We start from the raw sequence: 14,762 nt of genomic DNA on the forward strand, positions 1-14,762 counted from the left end.
CTGAGTGTGACAGTGGCGGCACCCCAACCCCCTGATCTGCCCTGCCCTGTGGGTGATAGAGGGTGGCGCCCCAACCCCCTGATCGGCCCTGCTCTGTGCATGACAGCGGGGAGCTCCCCAACCCCCTGATTGACCCTGCTCTGTGTGTGACAGGGTACGAAGCCCCAACCCCCCCCCCCGATGGGCCCTGCTCTGTGCGTGACAGGGGGCAGCGCCCCAACCCCCTGATTGGCCCTGCTCTGTGCATGAGAGGGGGCATCGCTCCAACCCCCCTGATTGGCCCTGCTCTGTGCGTGACAGGGGGCATCGCTCCAACCCCCTGATTGGCCCTCCTCTGTGCATGACAGGGGGTGGCACCGCAACCTCCCCATAGACCCTGCCTTGAGTGTGACAGGGGGCGGTGCCTGAACCCCCAAATCGGCCCTACCCTGAGCGTGACTGAGGGTGGCATCGCAACCTCCCGATCTGCCCTGCTCTGTGCATGACAGGGGAAGGCGCCCCAATTCTCCAATCAGCCTTGCTCTGAGCCCGACCAGGGGCTGCACCTAGGGATTGGGCCTGCCCTCTGCCACCCGGGAGCAGGCCTAAGCCAGCAGGTCATTATCTCCCGAGGGGTCCCAGACTGCGAGAGGGCACAGGCCGGGCTGAGGGATCCCCCCTCCTCCCTGAGTGCACAAATTTTTGTGCACCAGGCCTCTAGTTATATATAAGGGACTGTAGAGGTGTTATATGGATTCAAATATACTAGTAGTTGTCTTTGCTTTCTAATAAAAAAAAAATAATCGAAATAAATATGTACTGAATGAAATACATGGTCTCACCAAATACTTGTAAACAACACATCACTTTTTACAGAAATGAACATGAAAACCTTTATGAAGAGAAAGCATGTGAGCCAGGAGAGATGGTTTAGGGCTTCTACAGATATTAGAATACTAGTAAGTAAAAGCAAAACGCAACAGAGTATAAAACATAAAAAAAAAGTAGTGGGGTCCCATCATATGTACAATTAAGTTATTCAAGGTCACTTCCATTATTAGAGAAGGGGGAGGGATGAAAATATTGAGAGTGCAACAATATTTAAATAGAGGAGACTTGGCTCAACATTCCAATCTAAGAGGGAGAACGGCTCTGCTATTCCCCTTCTGGGTCTCAGGTCCCACATGCTACTCCTAGGGAAGCATCTTTTTCATGTCTGATTCCAGTTTAGACTATTATTTATCTTCTGTTTCTATTGCCACAGCCTAGTTTCGGTCCTTACCACGGTGCCTGAATAAAAACAACTGCAGCATTCTCAGTCTGTCTGTCCTCCAATCAATCTTGTACACATTGATTCTCCCAAAGCACAATTCTAACAATGTTAGTACCAACTCAAATTTCTTTAATGACTCCTATATACCTACAGGATAAAGTCAAAACTTGTTAGTTTTACTTCTTTATATGTGTTTACTTATTTTTTTCCCACTGCAATAGCACAGTAGCAACTGATTCTAAACTGTATTAAGGCAACTATTTCTATCAGTAAATTCACACAAATAGGATAAAAACCTTTCAAAAAGGAGTTTCTTTGGTGGTAATGGGCAGGGAGTGGTAGAAAAGGGTAAAAGGGAAAGAAAGATAGAGAACTCTACTTGATATTTGTTTGCCCAGACTGGCCCAGCCCATGAACTAGGTTTATGGACAGAAAATCTACACTAATAAAAGAGAAAAATGGTAATTGGCGTACGACAATACCCTTTTCATTGGCTAATCAGGGCTATATGCAAATTAACCGCCAACTAAGATTGGCAGTTAACTGCCAACAAGATGGTGGTTAATTTGCATATGTAGGCACAATGCAGGGAGGTGAAAGGGAAAGCAGGAAGAAGCCCCCTGCCACTGACAGTGATCGGAAACCCAGGGGGGAGCTAAGAGCTGGGGGGCAGGGCAAAGGCGGCCCTGGGGCCGCCTTTGCCCTGCCCCCCAGCCATGATCAGAGAATCAGGTGCCTTTTCCACCCTGGCCAGTGATAGCAGGAAGTAGGGGTGGAGCCAGCGATGGGAGCTGGGCATGGTCGAAGCTGGCAGTCCCAGGAGCTAGGGGCCCTTTGTCTGGGCCTAAAGCAAAGCCCACAATCGCGGGGCCGCTGCAGCTGTGGGTCCCCGCTGCCTGGGCCGGACGCCTCAGCCAGAGGCATCCTGCAGAGGCAGGGGCGGAGCCCACGCGATCGCGGCCCCCCCCCCCCTCCCCGCTGCCACTGCAGGTCCCCGCTGCCCGGGCCGGACGCCTCAGCCAGAGGCGTGAGGCCTGGGCAAGGGGCCGATCCTGTGATTGGAGGGTGATGGGGGTCAACGCCTGAGGGCTCCCAGTATGTGAGAGGGGGCAGGCTGGGCTGAGGGACACTCCCCGCCCCCCCCCCACACACACACCCAGTGCACGAATTTCGTGCGCCGGGCCCCTAGTACTATAATAAAGCTTGAAAAGCTTTTCCATGGGGAATTTAAGGCACAAACAGTGCTACTTTAGAGACTAAGTAATAAAGCGAGACACACTGCTCAGGAAAGAGACATTTTACCACCCACCCTGCTTGTCCTCCCCCCTCATTTTGTTGAGGAATGCAGCCTAGCTGCAGCACAGCTAGTACATATTTTTAATACTATTAGTCGTTCACTTGGGACCATACATCTTTTAGATCTCAGTTTTGTATTCCGGCATGGAACAACATTCACTGGCAATGGCTGAAATATTATTTTTAAACACCAATGATGTACTACCCCTAAAAGAATAATTTCAATGGGACCAAGGGACACATCTGATACAGCAAAGTGAGTAAAAATATGTAAAATAGCAACAGTAATGTTCATTTTCAAGACACTTCAAAATGGCATCTATAATAATAAAAGGGTAATATGCTAATTAGACCAGATGTCCTTCCAGACAAAGCTGGGCCAGAGGGAAGCCTGGGTCCTGGGTGCCAGAGGAAAGCCAGTGCCGGCACCCGGAGGAAGGAAGGCCTACACTTGCACGAATTTCGTGCATCGGGCCTCTAGTATCTACATAAATAACTATGCTATTCACTAGACAAAAACATTTGTAATGAAGACTGCTTTTAGCTTCAATCAATTAAGTGTTCTTTGTGTCCTACTCGAGCAGTGGTCGCCAACCGGTGATTCGTGGACCACTGGTGGTCCCGAGGTCCAAAAGGTTGGTGACCGCTGGTTTAAGGAACCCGGACTGCCGGGGTCCAACCCCAGCAGGTCCAGGGGTTCCCCAAAGGTGTGGACGGAGTCGGCGAAGAAGGAATGACACGGAGATCAGCGTTCAGTTGATCAGCAGCCTAGCCAGGATCTCCAGCCAAGTTCTGGTCTCGATCTCCAGAGAGGTTCTTCTGCTTAGGATCTCCAGCCAGGTTCTGTAGCCATGTTCTCTTGCTAGGTTCTCCAGCCAGGTTCTGTCTGAGACCTCCAGCCAGGTTCGGTCCCAGGTTCTAGTCAGGTTCTCTTGCCATATTTCTGTAGTCAGGTTCAGTCCAGGATCTTTTGCCATGTTCTCTCCAGAGAAGTTCTTCTGTCTCTAGGCTCCGTGTAGGTTCTGTCTTCTGAATTCTCTTCTAAGCTCTGTCTCTCTTGGTCCTGTCTTCCAAGCCCTGTGTTCTAAGTTCTGTGTTCTGAGTTCTGTCTTATAAGTTCTGTCTCTTGCTGTCTTGTTATATCTGTATTTATACCAGTTGATTCAATCCTATCAATCTCTATTACAAAGGTTAGGGCATTTCTTATCTCCATTCCAGGGAGTAAAGATTATGTAGCTTAAGCATGATTGTTCATAGTTAAAGTGATTAGTTACCCGCCTGGCACTTAGTTGAGGGGTTTTATTCCCTAACTTCAGGGGAAAATCCCTACCTGGGGATTCAACCTTTCTCGGAGAGGTGACCTTGGTTAAAACACAGCGCCAAGAAGATGAGCAAACATATTAAGAACCGTATGCCATATATGCCAAGTCCCTTGAAACAGCAAGGATGGACTGGCTCCAGGCACCGGACCACTGGTGGTCCGTGAGGTCTGAAAGGTTGGCAACCGCTGCTCCAGAGCAGTGATTTTCAACTGGTGTGCCCCAAGAACTTTTAAAACAAGCATTACCTGACTATTTAGTCAGGGGTATTGACTAACCTCTTTTCCTTATATTGTGAAATAAAAAAATGACAACAGCCAACACAACAATAGCTACCCAGTATGAATTTCATTATACCTTTTTTTTTTTTTTTTTGCCAGATCTGCAAAAACATATTTTTTGGTGTGCTGCAGAATTTTAGTAATTAATTTATGTGTGCCATGAGATGAAAAGGGGTGTAAATCACTGCTCGAGTCTCCTCTCATACCACTGCAGTAGAGAGAAAAATTGAAAATGGCTTAAAGAGCCTTTTTTTCCTTCTCAAAACCCTAAAAGGCTAGTTATTCTTTTACTAGCATCAGATATTTTCAATCTAATTCAAATTTCTAAAACAAGCGTGCAGACTGAAGAAATTAATTTCTAGTTAAATCACAGAAAAAAAAAAACATTGATAAGTTGTTTAAAATGCACCTCGACTATGAGCACACCTCTGTGAATAAAATACTTCCAACAAAGAGGGTTTAAAGTAGTCTTTTCCTATTTACAAGTTTCAAGATTAGATTAAGGGAATTGTAAACTTTATTAAAGTAAAATTTAAAAGGGGGAAAATGTGAAAAAGTTTTTCTCTTGAATATTTTCAATGATATTCAAAAACAAGATCCAAAAATTATCATGAAAAAATGAAGTTTTTTTTTACTTGATTTACTTTTCTCTGTTATAATTCTGGTGGGATGGGGGAGTCAGGAAGATAAAAATGTTGACTGAAATATTTTTTAAATATTTTAAATGGTCACAAAGCTGCCTTAGCACAAGTGATACAGCAAATGAGGCAGGAAGAGGTATTTGGGTGTGTGTTTTATTTTCCTACACAGTATAACACTCAAAGTCATAAAAGTTCAGTGATAAGGATATGCTGAACATTCTCATCAGTACTTGAAAACAACACTTATCTCCTAATCCTCCAAGTGACATATTTCAACAGCCACTTTCAACTCAGAATCACTCAGTGTACATCCTTTCCTTAAACACATGGCTGTCCCCTATTTATCAGCTCTATTCTAACTCCTCTTCACTGTCATGCTCTTTTTAAAAAAAGTTTTATAGCTCTGTCCATTCATTTACTTTACCAATATAAACAACAGACTGAATCAAAACACTCAAGAGATTACTTAAAATTCTTCAAGAATGTCAGAGATCTTGCTGCTGTTGTAATCTATAGTCAAAGTCTTTTGATTACAGAATAGGCAGTACAACGTAGAATACAGAAAAGAACTAGCCCTGGTCGGTGTTGTTCAGTGGCTACAGCGTCAGACCACACATGGGAGGGTCTCGGGTTTGACTCCCAGTCAGAGGCATGTACCTGGGTTGTAGATTCCATCCCCAGCATTCGGGAGGCAACCAATCGATGTATCTCTCTGACATTGATGTTTCTCTCTCTCTCTCTCTCTCTCTCTCTCTCTCTCTCTCTCTCTCTCTCTCTTCTCTCCCTCCCTCCCTCTTTCCCTCCCTCCTTTTCTCCCTCCTTCCCTCCCTCACTTACACCCTTCTCCTCTCTTTAAAAAGTCCATGGAAAAAATATCCTTGGGTGAGGATTAACAAAACAAAAAAAGAAGAAGGGGGCTAAATCACAGTGAAACTGAGCAAGTTACCTTTGTTTCTAATCTCAATACAATGGAAATAATCATAGAACCTTAGGGTTGCTGTGAGAATTAAATTAAATACTCCAAAGGTCTCACAATTAACTTCTAATCTTACTGTATTATTCCAGTAGAAAAAATATGGATTACAGGGGTTTAATAACAGGTTTTTAGGACAGCTGGCTAAAGGGCAATGGGACAGCTCTGGTCCTCCTGGAGAACAGGAAGAGTAGCTACTGTCTCACCCCTTATTTTAGGCAAACCAAGTATCAACACTAATCAACACTAAGAAAAGAGAAAAATGGTAATTGGCGTACGAGCTACCCTTTTCATTGGCTAATCAGGGCTATATGCAAATTAACTGCCAACTAAGATTGGCAGTTAACTGCCAACAAGATGGCGGTTAATTTGCATATGTAGGCACAATGCAGGGAGGCGAAAGGGAAAGCAGGAAGAAGTCCCCTGCCACTGACAGTGATCGGAAACCCAGGGGGGAGCTAAGAGCTGGGGGGCAGGGCAAAGGCGGCCCCAGCCATGATTGGAGAATCAGGTGCCTTTTCCGCCCTGGCCAGTGATAGCAGGAAGTAGGGGTGGAGCCAGCGATGGGAGCTGGACACGGTTGAAGCTGGCAGTCCCGGGAGCTAGGGGTCCCTTGCCTGGGCCTAAAGCGAAGCCCACGATCGCGGGGCCGCTGCAGCTGTGGGTCCCCGCTGCCCGGGCTGGACGCCTAGGCCAGAGGCATCAGGCCTGGGCTGGGGGCCGATCCTGCGATTGGAGGGTGATGGGGGTCAATGCCTGAGGGCTCCCAGTATGTGAGAGGGGGCAGGCTGGGCTGAGGGACACTCCCCTCCACACACACCCAGTGCACGAATTTCGTGCACTGGGCCCCTAGTAGTATATATATATGACAAGCATAATCAAATAATGTTATAAAGCCAATAACAGTAATATTAAAAAAAAAAGGATAAATAAAGCATTCGTTTTCTTATTTCATCATTTTCAAAGAGGCTAAAAAGGTTGTCTCCACTCTTTTTTTTGAAGTAGATAAGGAGTTGGTTAGGAAAGTAAATATGTTAGTACTTTATCATCATATCTGCAAGAAATACATTATAATGTTTCCAGAAATATGGAAAACTTTCAAGAAAAAAAACATGTATATAAAACAGGCTGGTAGGTATATGGACACCTGTATTTTTGGATTTACACTTTGAATTTACACTAGAATTTTGCTTTTAAGCCATATTTATAAAATATTAATATCAAGCCCAGCATGTCTAGCTCAGTGGTTGAGCATCAACCCAGGAACCAAGAGGCTGCCGGTTCGATTCCTGGTCAGGGCACATACCCAGGTTATGGGCTCAATCCTCAGTAGGGGGTATGCAGGAGGCAGCCAATCAATGATGTTTCTCTCTCACTGATGTTTCTCTCTCTCTATTCCTCTCCCTTCCTTTCTCTCTAAAAGATCAATAAGAACATTTTTTAAAAAAATAAGTAAAATATTAATATCAGTAAAATATTTACCAAATATAAATTTAAAATTTATCTTCTAATACTATAGGGTATCCCCCAAAAATGTATACACACACTGTGAATAATTATAAAAGTAGTATTTATTAAAGTATGTTTTCAAAATTGAGATATCAGTTGTTAAAGTATTTATCAAATGCTCATTTTAAAACATATCTTGGTATTAGACAAACATGACTAACAAAATGAGGCTCAGAACTAAGAATTCCACAAACCACAACTTTCTTAAAGGAAAAGCACTATAAATTTTCCCATGGATAGAACATAGGAAGTAGAAAAAGAAGTATATTAATTATAATACGTTCAAAAGGACTACCAAATTATTCTGACTTTATAGACCATGAAATACCCTGATACCCTTGCATTGTTAATAAACTGCTATATCCCTAAAAATAATGCACATTAAGGTACCAGGTTGGACCCCAATGCATAGAACCATTAATAGTGAAATATTCTCTCATTTAGAATCATCTACACTAATAAAAGAGAAAAATGGTAATTGGCATACGACGATACCCTTTTCATTGGCTAATCAGGGCTATATGCAAATTAACTGCCAACTAAGATTGGCAGTTAACTGCCAACAAGATGGTGGCTAATTTGCATATGTAGGCACAATGCAGGGAGGCGAAAGGGAAAGCAGGAAGAAGACCCCTGCCACTGACAGTGATCGGAAACCCAGGGGGGAGCTAAGAGCTGGGGGGCAGGGCTAAGGCGGCCCTGGGGCCGCCTTTGCCCTGCCCTGCCGGGGTCCAACCCCAGCAGGTCCAGGGGTCCCCAAAGGCGTGGACGGAGTTGGCGATGAAGGAATGACACGGAGACAGTGTTCAGTTGATCAGCAGCCTAGCCAGGATCTCCAGCCCGGATCTCCAGAGAGGTTCTGCTTAGGATCTCCAGCCAGGTTCTGTAGCCATGTTCCCTCGCTAGGTTCTCCAGCCAGGCTCCATCCAGGCTCCCAGGCCAGTCCCTGTCCAGGATCCTCCGGCATGCTCTCGCCAGCGAAGTTCTTCTGTCTCTAGAGAACGTTCTGTGTAGGTTCTGTGCCTAGGCTCTGTCTCTCTTGGTCCTGTCTTCCAAGCCCTGTGTTCTAAGTTCTGTGTCTTTCTGTCTTCTGAATTCTGTCTCCTGAGTTCTGTGTTCTGCCGTCTTGTTACAACTGTATTTATACCAGTTGATTCAATCCTATCAATCTCTATTACAAAGGTTAGGGCGTTTCTTATCTCCATTCCAGGGAGTAAAGATTATGTAGCTTAAGCATGATTGCTCATAGTTAAAGTGATTAATTACCCGCCTGGCACTTAGTTGAGGGATTTTATTCCCTCCCTAACTTCAGGGGAAAATCCCTACCTGGGGATTCAACCTTTCTCGGAGAGGTGACCTTGGTTAAAACACATAGTGCCAAGAAGGTGAGCAAACATTTTAAGAACCGTATGCCATATATGCCAGGTCCCTTGAAACAGCAAGCATGGACCGGCTCCCGGCACTGCCCCCCAGCCATGATCAGAGAATCAGGTGCCTTTTCCGCCCTGGCCAGTGATAGCAGGAAGTAGGGGTGGAGCCAGCAATGGGAGCTGGGCACGGTTGAAGCTGGCAGTCCCGGGAGCTAGGGGTCCCTTGCCTGGGCCTAAAGCGAAGCCCACGATCGCGGGGCCGCTGCAGCTGTGGGTCCCCGCTGCCCGGGCCGGACGCCTAGGCCAGAGGCATCAGGCCTGGGCTGGGGGCCGATCCTGCGATTGGAGGGTGATGGGGGTCAACGCCTGAGGGCTCCCAGTATGTGAGAGGGGGCAGGCTGGGCTGAGGGACATTACCCCCCCCCCACCCAGTGCACGAATTTCGTGCACCGGGCCCCTAGTGATTATATAATAAATTCTTTAATTTATAAAAATGAAACTTACCTTAAAAAGTGTCACAGTGATTTCAATGTTTTCAGGAACAGGCCATACTACAACACCACGGTATGGATTTTTTATTCCAGGTTGCCAGCTATGAGCCTACCAGAATAAAATAATGGCTTCAATATGAAGTACAGGAAATGCAATGTTAATAATTTAGAAAAATATATTGACCCTACTTAACTATCCATTAGATCTATAGTTTCCCTGAAACAAAAATAACCAGTCAAATAAACAAACTTTCACCCTTTCTCCCACCTACACACAAAAGATGATGCAAAATTGAAGGGTTTTATATTTTCAAAAGCTACTATTCATGACTGGACAAAATTTTATTAGGATAAATTTATTTTAATATATATTTTATTGACTTTTTACAGAGAGGAAGAAGGGAGAGAAAGAGAGAGTTAGAAACATTGATGAGCGAGAAACATCGATCAGCTGCCTCCTGCACATCTCCTACTGGGGATATGCCCGCAACCCAGGTACATGCCCCCGACCGGAATCGAACCTGGGACCCTTCAGTCCGCAGGCCGACGCTCTATCCACTGAGCCAAACCGGTTTCAGCTAGGATAAATTTTTAAAAATTACTTTTGTGATAAGGGAACTTAAAGGTAAATTTGTCAAAAGGAAGAAGAAGTGGCTGGCGTACAGCAGCAGCTCTGGCTTCTTGGCTGCAGGAGCACCTGCTCCAATGCCCCAGAGAGGCCATAGCATCCTGTACTGGAGGGATCAGCTGCGGGCTGGCAGTTCAGAGGCAGACTGGTGCGAGGACAACTACACCATCGTGTCTGCCATCACCAAGTTCTACAACACGATCAGCAACGCGGCAGAAATTGGATTTAAACCCAGAAAATAGAATTGAGAAGAGATTAAGATCATGGAATCTTACCATGCAAGAGATTAAGAGATTAAGAGAGCCGTGACCAGTTTGGCTCAGTGGATAGAGCGTCGGCCTGCGGACTGAAAGGTCCCAGGTTCGATTCTGGTCAAGGGCATGTACCTTGGTTGCGGGCACATCCCCAGTAGGGGGCATGGAGGAGGCAGCTGATCGGTGTTTCTCTCTCATCAATGTTTCTATTTCTCTATCCCTCTCCCTTCCTCTCTGTAAAAAATTAATAAAATATATTTTTTTAAAAAAGAGATTAATACCATGCAAATCTTTTCAGGTCTTATTAGCTAAAATACCAGCAGAAGATGTAGGTTTAGCAGTGTTCTCATCTTCCAACCCATAAATTGTCAATAATTCTCCCTCTATTCTCTCTCCACTGCTTCCAATCACAAAACTTCAGGTGAGGAAAGGGAAGTGGAGACTCACCACATTAGCACACCATAGTCAAGGTAAAAAACCCAGTTTTGTTGATTAAAAAATATCTCCAGAAATTCCTCTGCTTATTCCCTTTCCTATTTCCATGCTTGTTATAGTCTTAAAACAAAACTCCCTAAAGTAAACAATCTCCATTTTGAAAAGTAAATTTCTGCCTTAGATAATCTTTAATCAAAACTCCACTCTACATACTCTACATACTTAATTCTGAAGACTTATGACAATTCTAATTATCATGTACTGGGAAGGTAGACCAGGCTATTTCTCTAGTGTCTTCAAACTTCCCATAATTATATTTTCATTTTCATAGCCTCTACATACAATAAAAACATAAAGAGAATAACAACTTTTCTGACCCACAGAAGAAAAGATAAGTCTTTGAAAAATTCTTTATGACAAAAAAAATTGCCATAAAAGAATTTTAGACCTGAATATATTCTTAGGATATCTAGACCAAATCCATAAAAGGAAATAGAAGCAACCAAAGAGAAAATGACTTGCTTGAACCCTACTAGTAAACAGTAGAAGAACCAGACTCAATGATTTCCAAGTTCAGAGTTCTTCATCTAACCAACATCATGCCCAGCTCTATCTCTGATTCATATGGTAGTCAAGAAAATAGTCTTCTATCGCTAAGGTCTTAATATTTATATGAATAACAGATCAAAAGTGGGGAAAGCAGGGGATGTGGAATTCACCCACCATCTGGGCAGTTAAGAGATGGTGGTTTCAGATAATTTCCTCAGGTCTCCTAATGCTGGTCCTCTAAATGACCTCTTTCAATCCTCAGTCTTGAATCAGGGAATGGTAATTCAATTACTTAACAAACAAAAATATAATCTGCTTAACAAACTAAAAATCTTTTTTTAAAAAAATAAAAAGAAATGGAAGGATGGTAGTTCCCAAGTTGCTAGTGTGCTGCCATTTTCTCACCATTCTATCCAGCACCGCTCTTCCCAGTGAGAAAGGTCCAACTAAGAGATCTGGCTTTCTGCCCAACCATGATGGCTCAGTGGTTGAGTGTCAACCTATGAACCAGGAGGTCACAGATTTGATTCCCGCCCAGGTTGTGGGCTTGATACCCACTGGAGGAGCGTGCAGGAGGCAGCCAATCAATGATTCTCTCTCATGGTTGATGTTTCTATCTCTCCTTTCCCTTCTTCTCTGAAGTTAATAAGTGTGTGTGTGTGTGTGTGTGTGTGTGTGTGTGTGTGTGTGTATATATATATATATATATATATATATATATATATATATATTTTTTTTTTTTTTTTTTTTAAGAGCTCTGGCTTTCTGATATTCTTTCCAGAGACTGTATAACCTGGCTAAGAGAGGACAATGAAACAATATCAAATAGTCCAGCTGAACAGCTGGCAATGCCAGCTTTATAATGTTAATGAATTATTATATATTGGACAAAAAGCAGGACCAGTTTTACTGAAGAGGAATAGGTTATGCACATGAGTGGCAAACATGAAAAAAAATGGCTTTTCTATTTTCAAAGAGCTTACTACAACCTCTACCTCAAACTGAATTCAAGTATCTGAAGCTACAACAAGAATGAAAAGTCTAATACAGGTAACTAAAAATAGCTATGGTAATAAACATCTAATTGTACAAATCCACAGGGACAGTAATTTAGGTTCTTAAGAATTTGATATAGAAAAAGTACATCATATTGGCAAATATCAGCACTATAATAATCCGAATCAGTTTTCATTCAGGGTAACAGAAAGGATTTCCCTATGAAATAATTAGGTACAAAAGCATTTAGCGCCTCAGTATGGTAATGAAAGGCAAGTTAATCATTTGCCAGTATCCTAGTACAGATAATGGTTGCAATAACCCAGTTCGCCTTATACAAATTTTCTCACTTTTTAATCACATCACAGATCCTTTGGCATCTGCCAAAAAAGGCCTAGGAAAAAAGGCAAAATTTCTCAATTTGTGATATCTACACTAATAAAAGAGAAAGATGCAAGTTGACCATACCTTAGTGACGCCCACCAGCCAATCAGGAGTGAGTATGCAAATTAACCCAACAAAGATGGCGGGTTAATTTGCATGCGCAGGTGCTGAGAGGCCAGGGGCCGGGCAGGACACTTGCGCCACTGCCATGGCAACTACGCAGGCGTTCCACACTGCCCCAACCGCTCCGGTCCTCTGGGCAGAGTGGGAAGGCACAAAGGTGCCTCCAGGCTGGAGCAAAGGCGGTGCCGGCAGCCAGGGGCAGGAAGGCCCATGAATCTTCGTGCATCAGGCCTCTAGTTTACTCTATAAAATGTTTTATTTTCTAATTATTTCATGTCATACTTTACCTAAAAGATATGTACCTTGTATAGAACCAAACACAGAATATGCACTCACTTTTTATTTTTGATTCCTACAAAAATGAAAATATTTCACTAAAAATTTTTAATTGTTATATAGATATTAAGTTGATAATTTTCAATTTAAACTGCATATACTCAAAAGTTTAGGATGTCACATATAGTTAGTTATCTTAGAGCTGCCACCATCACCACTATAAGGCAAAGTTCTGCTATTGTAGCCTCCCTGCTTGATATTGTAGTGCGTTGTAAAGGCTGTAATACAACCACAAGAAAGTAAAGGTGTAATACAACCACAAGAAAGTAAAGGGCAAGAAAGTAAAGGTGGTAATGCCATAAAAAAGCTAGCGAGGACTTTAGAATTCTGGTTTCCCTTTGGCATTCTCCCATCTCTCTGAGAGTTTAAATTTATAGTTCACACACTGGATTTAAGGCACAGGCTACTCTGCCACAATTTTTCTGGTCTAAAATAATTGCCCTGCTTCCTATTAACACTTATTATATCCTGAAAAATAATTTATTTAAGCATATACAAATGAACTGCAGCCTAATAACCTTTATTATAAATGCCATGACGTAAGATGAGGGGAAGCTGCATATTGTGTTAATTAGCCATGATAATTATTTTCTCAATAAAAGATAATTCAGCAAAGAACTCTTTGTATATTTCACAAAAGTAGATATGTATCTAAAGAAAGTGATTAATACACTGAGAACTAAACTTTATATCAAATAATGCAATGTGCCTTAATATTTTACTATCTAATCTGATAGTTATCTGGTGTCAGTTATAAATTTAAATCAACCAATATAAAAAAAGTAGATACACTCAGAATCAGGAAAGATAATTAGAAAGCTAAACAGATGATAAAAAAAAAAAACTGATAACTGGCACCAAGGAAGCATAACAAAATGCGGAGACAAAGAAACAGGACAAAATTGTCAATGGAAGATATAGAGTTCAGAACCACACTTTTAAGGTCTCTCAAGAACTGTTTAGAAGCCGCCGATAAACTTAATGAGATCTACATGAAAACTAATAAGACCCTCGATCTTATATTGGGGAACCAACTAGAAATTAAGCATACACGGACTGAAATAACGAATATTATACAGACGCCCGACAGCAGACCAGAGGAGCGCAAGAATCAAGTCAATGATTTGAAATGCGAGGAAGCAAAAAACATCCAACCGGAAAAGCAAAATGAAAAAAGAATCCAAAAATGCGAGGATAGTGTAAGGAGCCTCTGGGACAGCTTCAAGCGTACCAACATCAGAATTATAGGGGTGCCAGAAGATGAGAGAGAGCAAGATATTGAAAACCTATTTGAAGAAATAATGACAGAAAACTTCCCCCACCTGGTGAAAGAAATGGACTTACAGGTCCAAGAAGCGCGGAGAACCCCAAACAAAAGGAATCCAAAGAGGACCACACCAAGACACATCATAATTAAAATGCCAAGAGCAAAAGATAAAGAGAGAATCTTAAAAACAGCAAGAGAAAGAAACTCAGTTACCTACAAGGGAATACCCATACGACTGTCAGCTGATTTCTCAACAGAAACTTTGCAGGCCAGAAGGGAGTGGCAAGAAATATTCAAAGTGATGAATACCAAGAACCTACAACCAAGATTACTTTATCCAGCAAAGCTATCATTCAGAATTGAAGGTCAGATAAAGAGCTTCACAGATAAGGAAAGGCTAAAGGAGTTCATCACCACCAAACCAGGATTATATGAAATGCTGAAAGGTATCCTTTAAGAAGAGGAAGAGGAAGAAAAAGGTAAAGATACAAATTATGAACAACAAATATGCATCTATCAACAAGTGAATCTAAGAATCAAGTGAATAAATAATCTGATGAACAGAATGAACTGTTGATTATAATAGAATCAGGGACATAGAAAGGGAATGGACTGACTATTCTTGGGGGGGAAAGGGGTGTGGGAGAGGTGGGAAGAG

The 14,762-nt window shown here is 42.7% G+C and overlaps 1 protein-coding gene across 14 annotated transcripts in view; it reads right to left on the bottom strand.

The window, feature by feature from the left end:
- Nucleotides 1–14,762, bottom strand: part of EHBP1 (EH domain binding protein 1) — a 326,529-nt gene that overhangs the window by 272,187 nt on the left and 39,580 nt on the right. For all 14 annotated transcript variants that reach the window (XM_059659691.1, XM_059659690.1, XM_059659693.1 and 11 more), the window contains exon 4: nt 9,146–9,241. In XM_059659691.1, the coding sequence (XP_059515674.1) occupies nt 9,146–9,241 (96 nt within the window). The remainder of the gene's footprint in view (nt 1–9,145; nt 9,242–14,762) is intronic.

The sequence above is a fragment of the Myotis daubentonii genome, chromosome 12 (assembly GCF_963259705.1).
Source record: "Myotis daubentonii chromosome 12, mMyoDau2.1, whole genome shotgun sequence".
Taxonomy (NCBI): Eukaryota; Metazoa; Chordata; class Mammalia; order Chiroptera; family Vespertilionidae; genus Myotis; species Myotis daubentonii.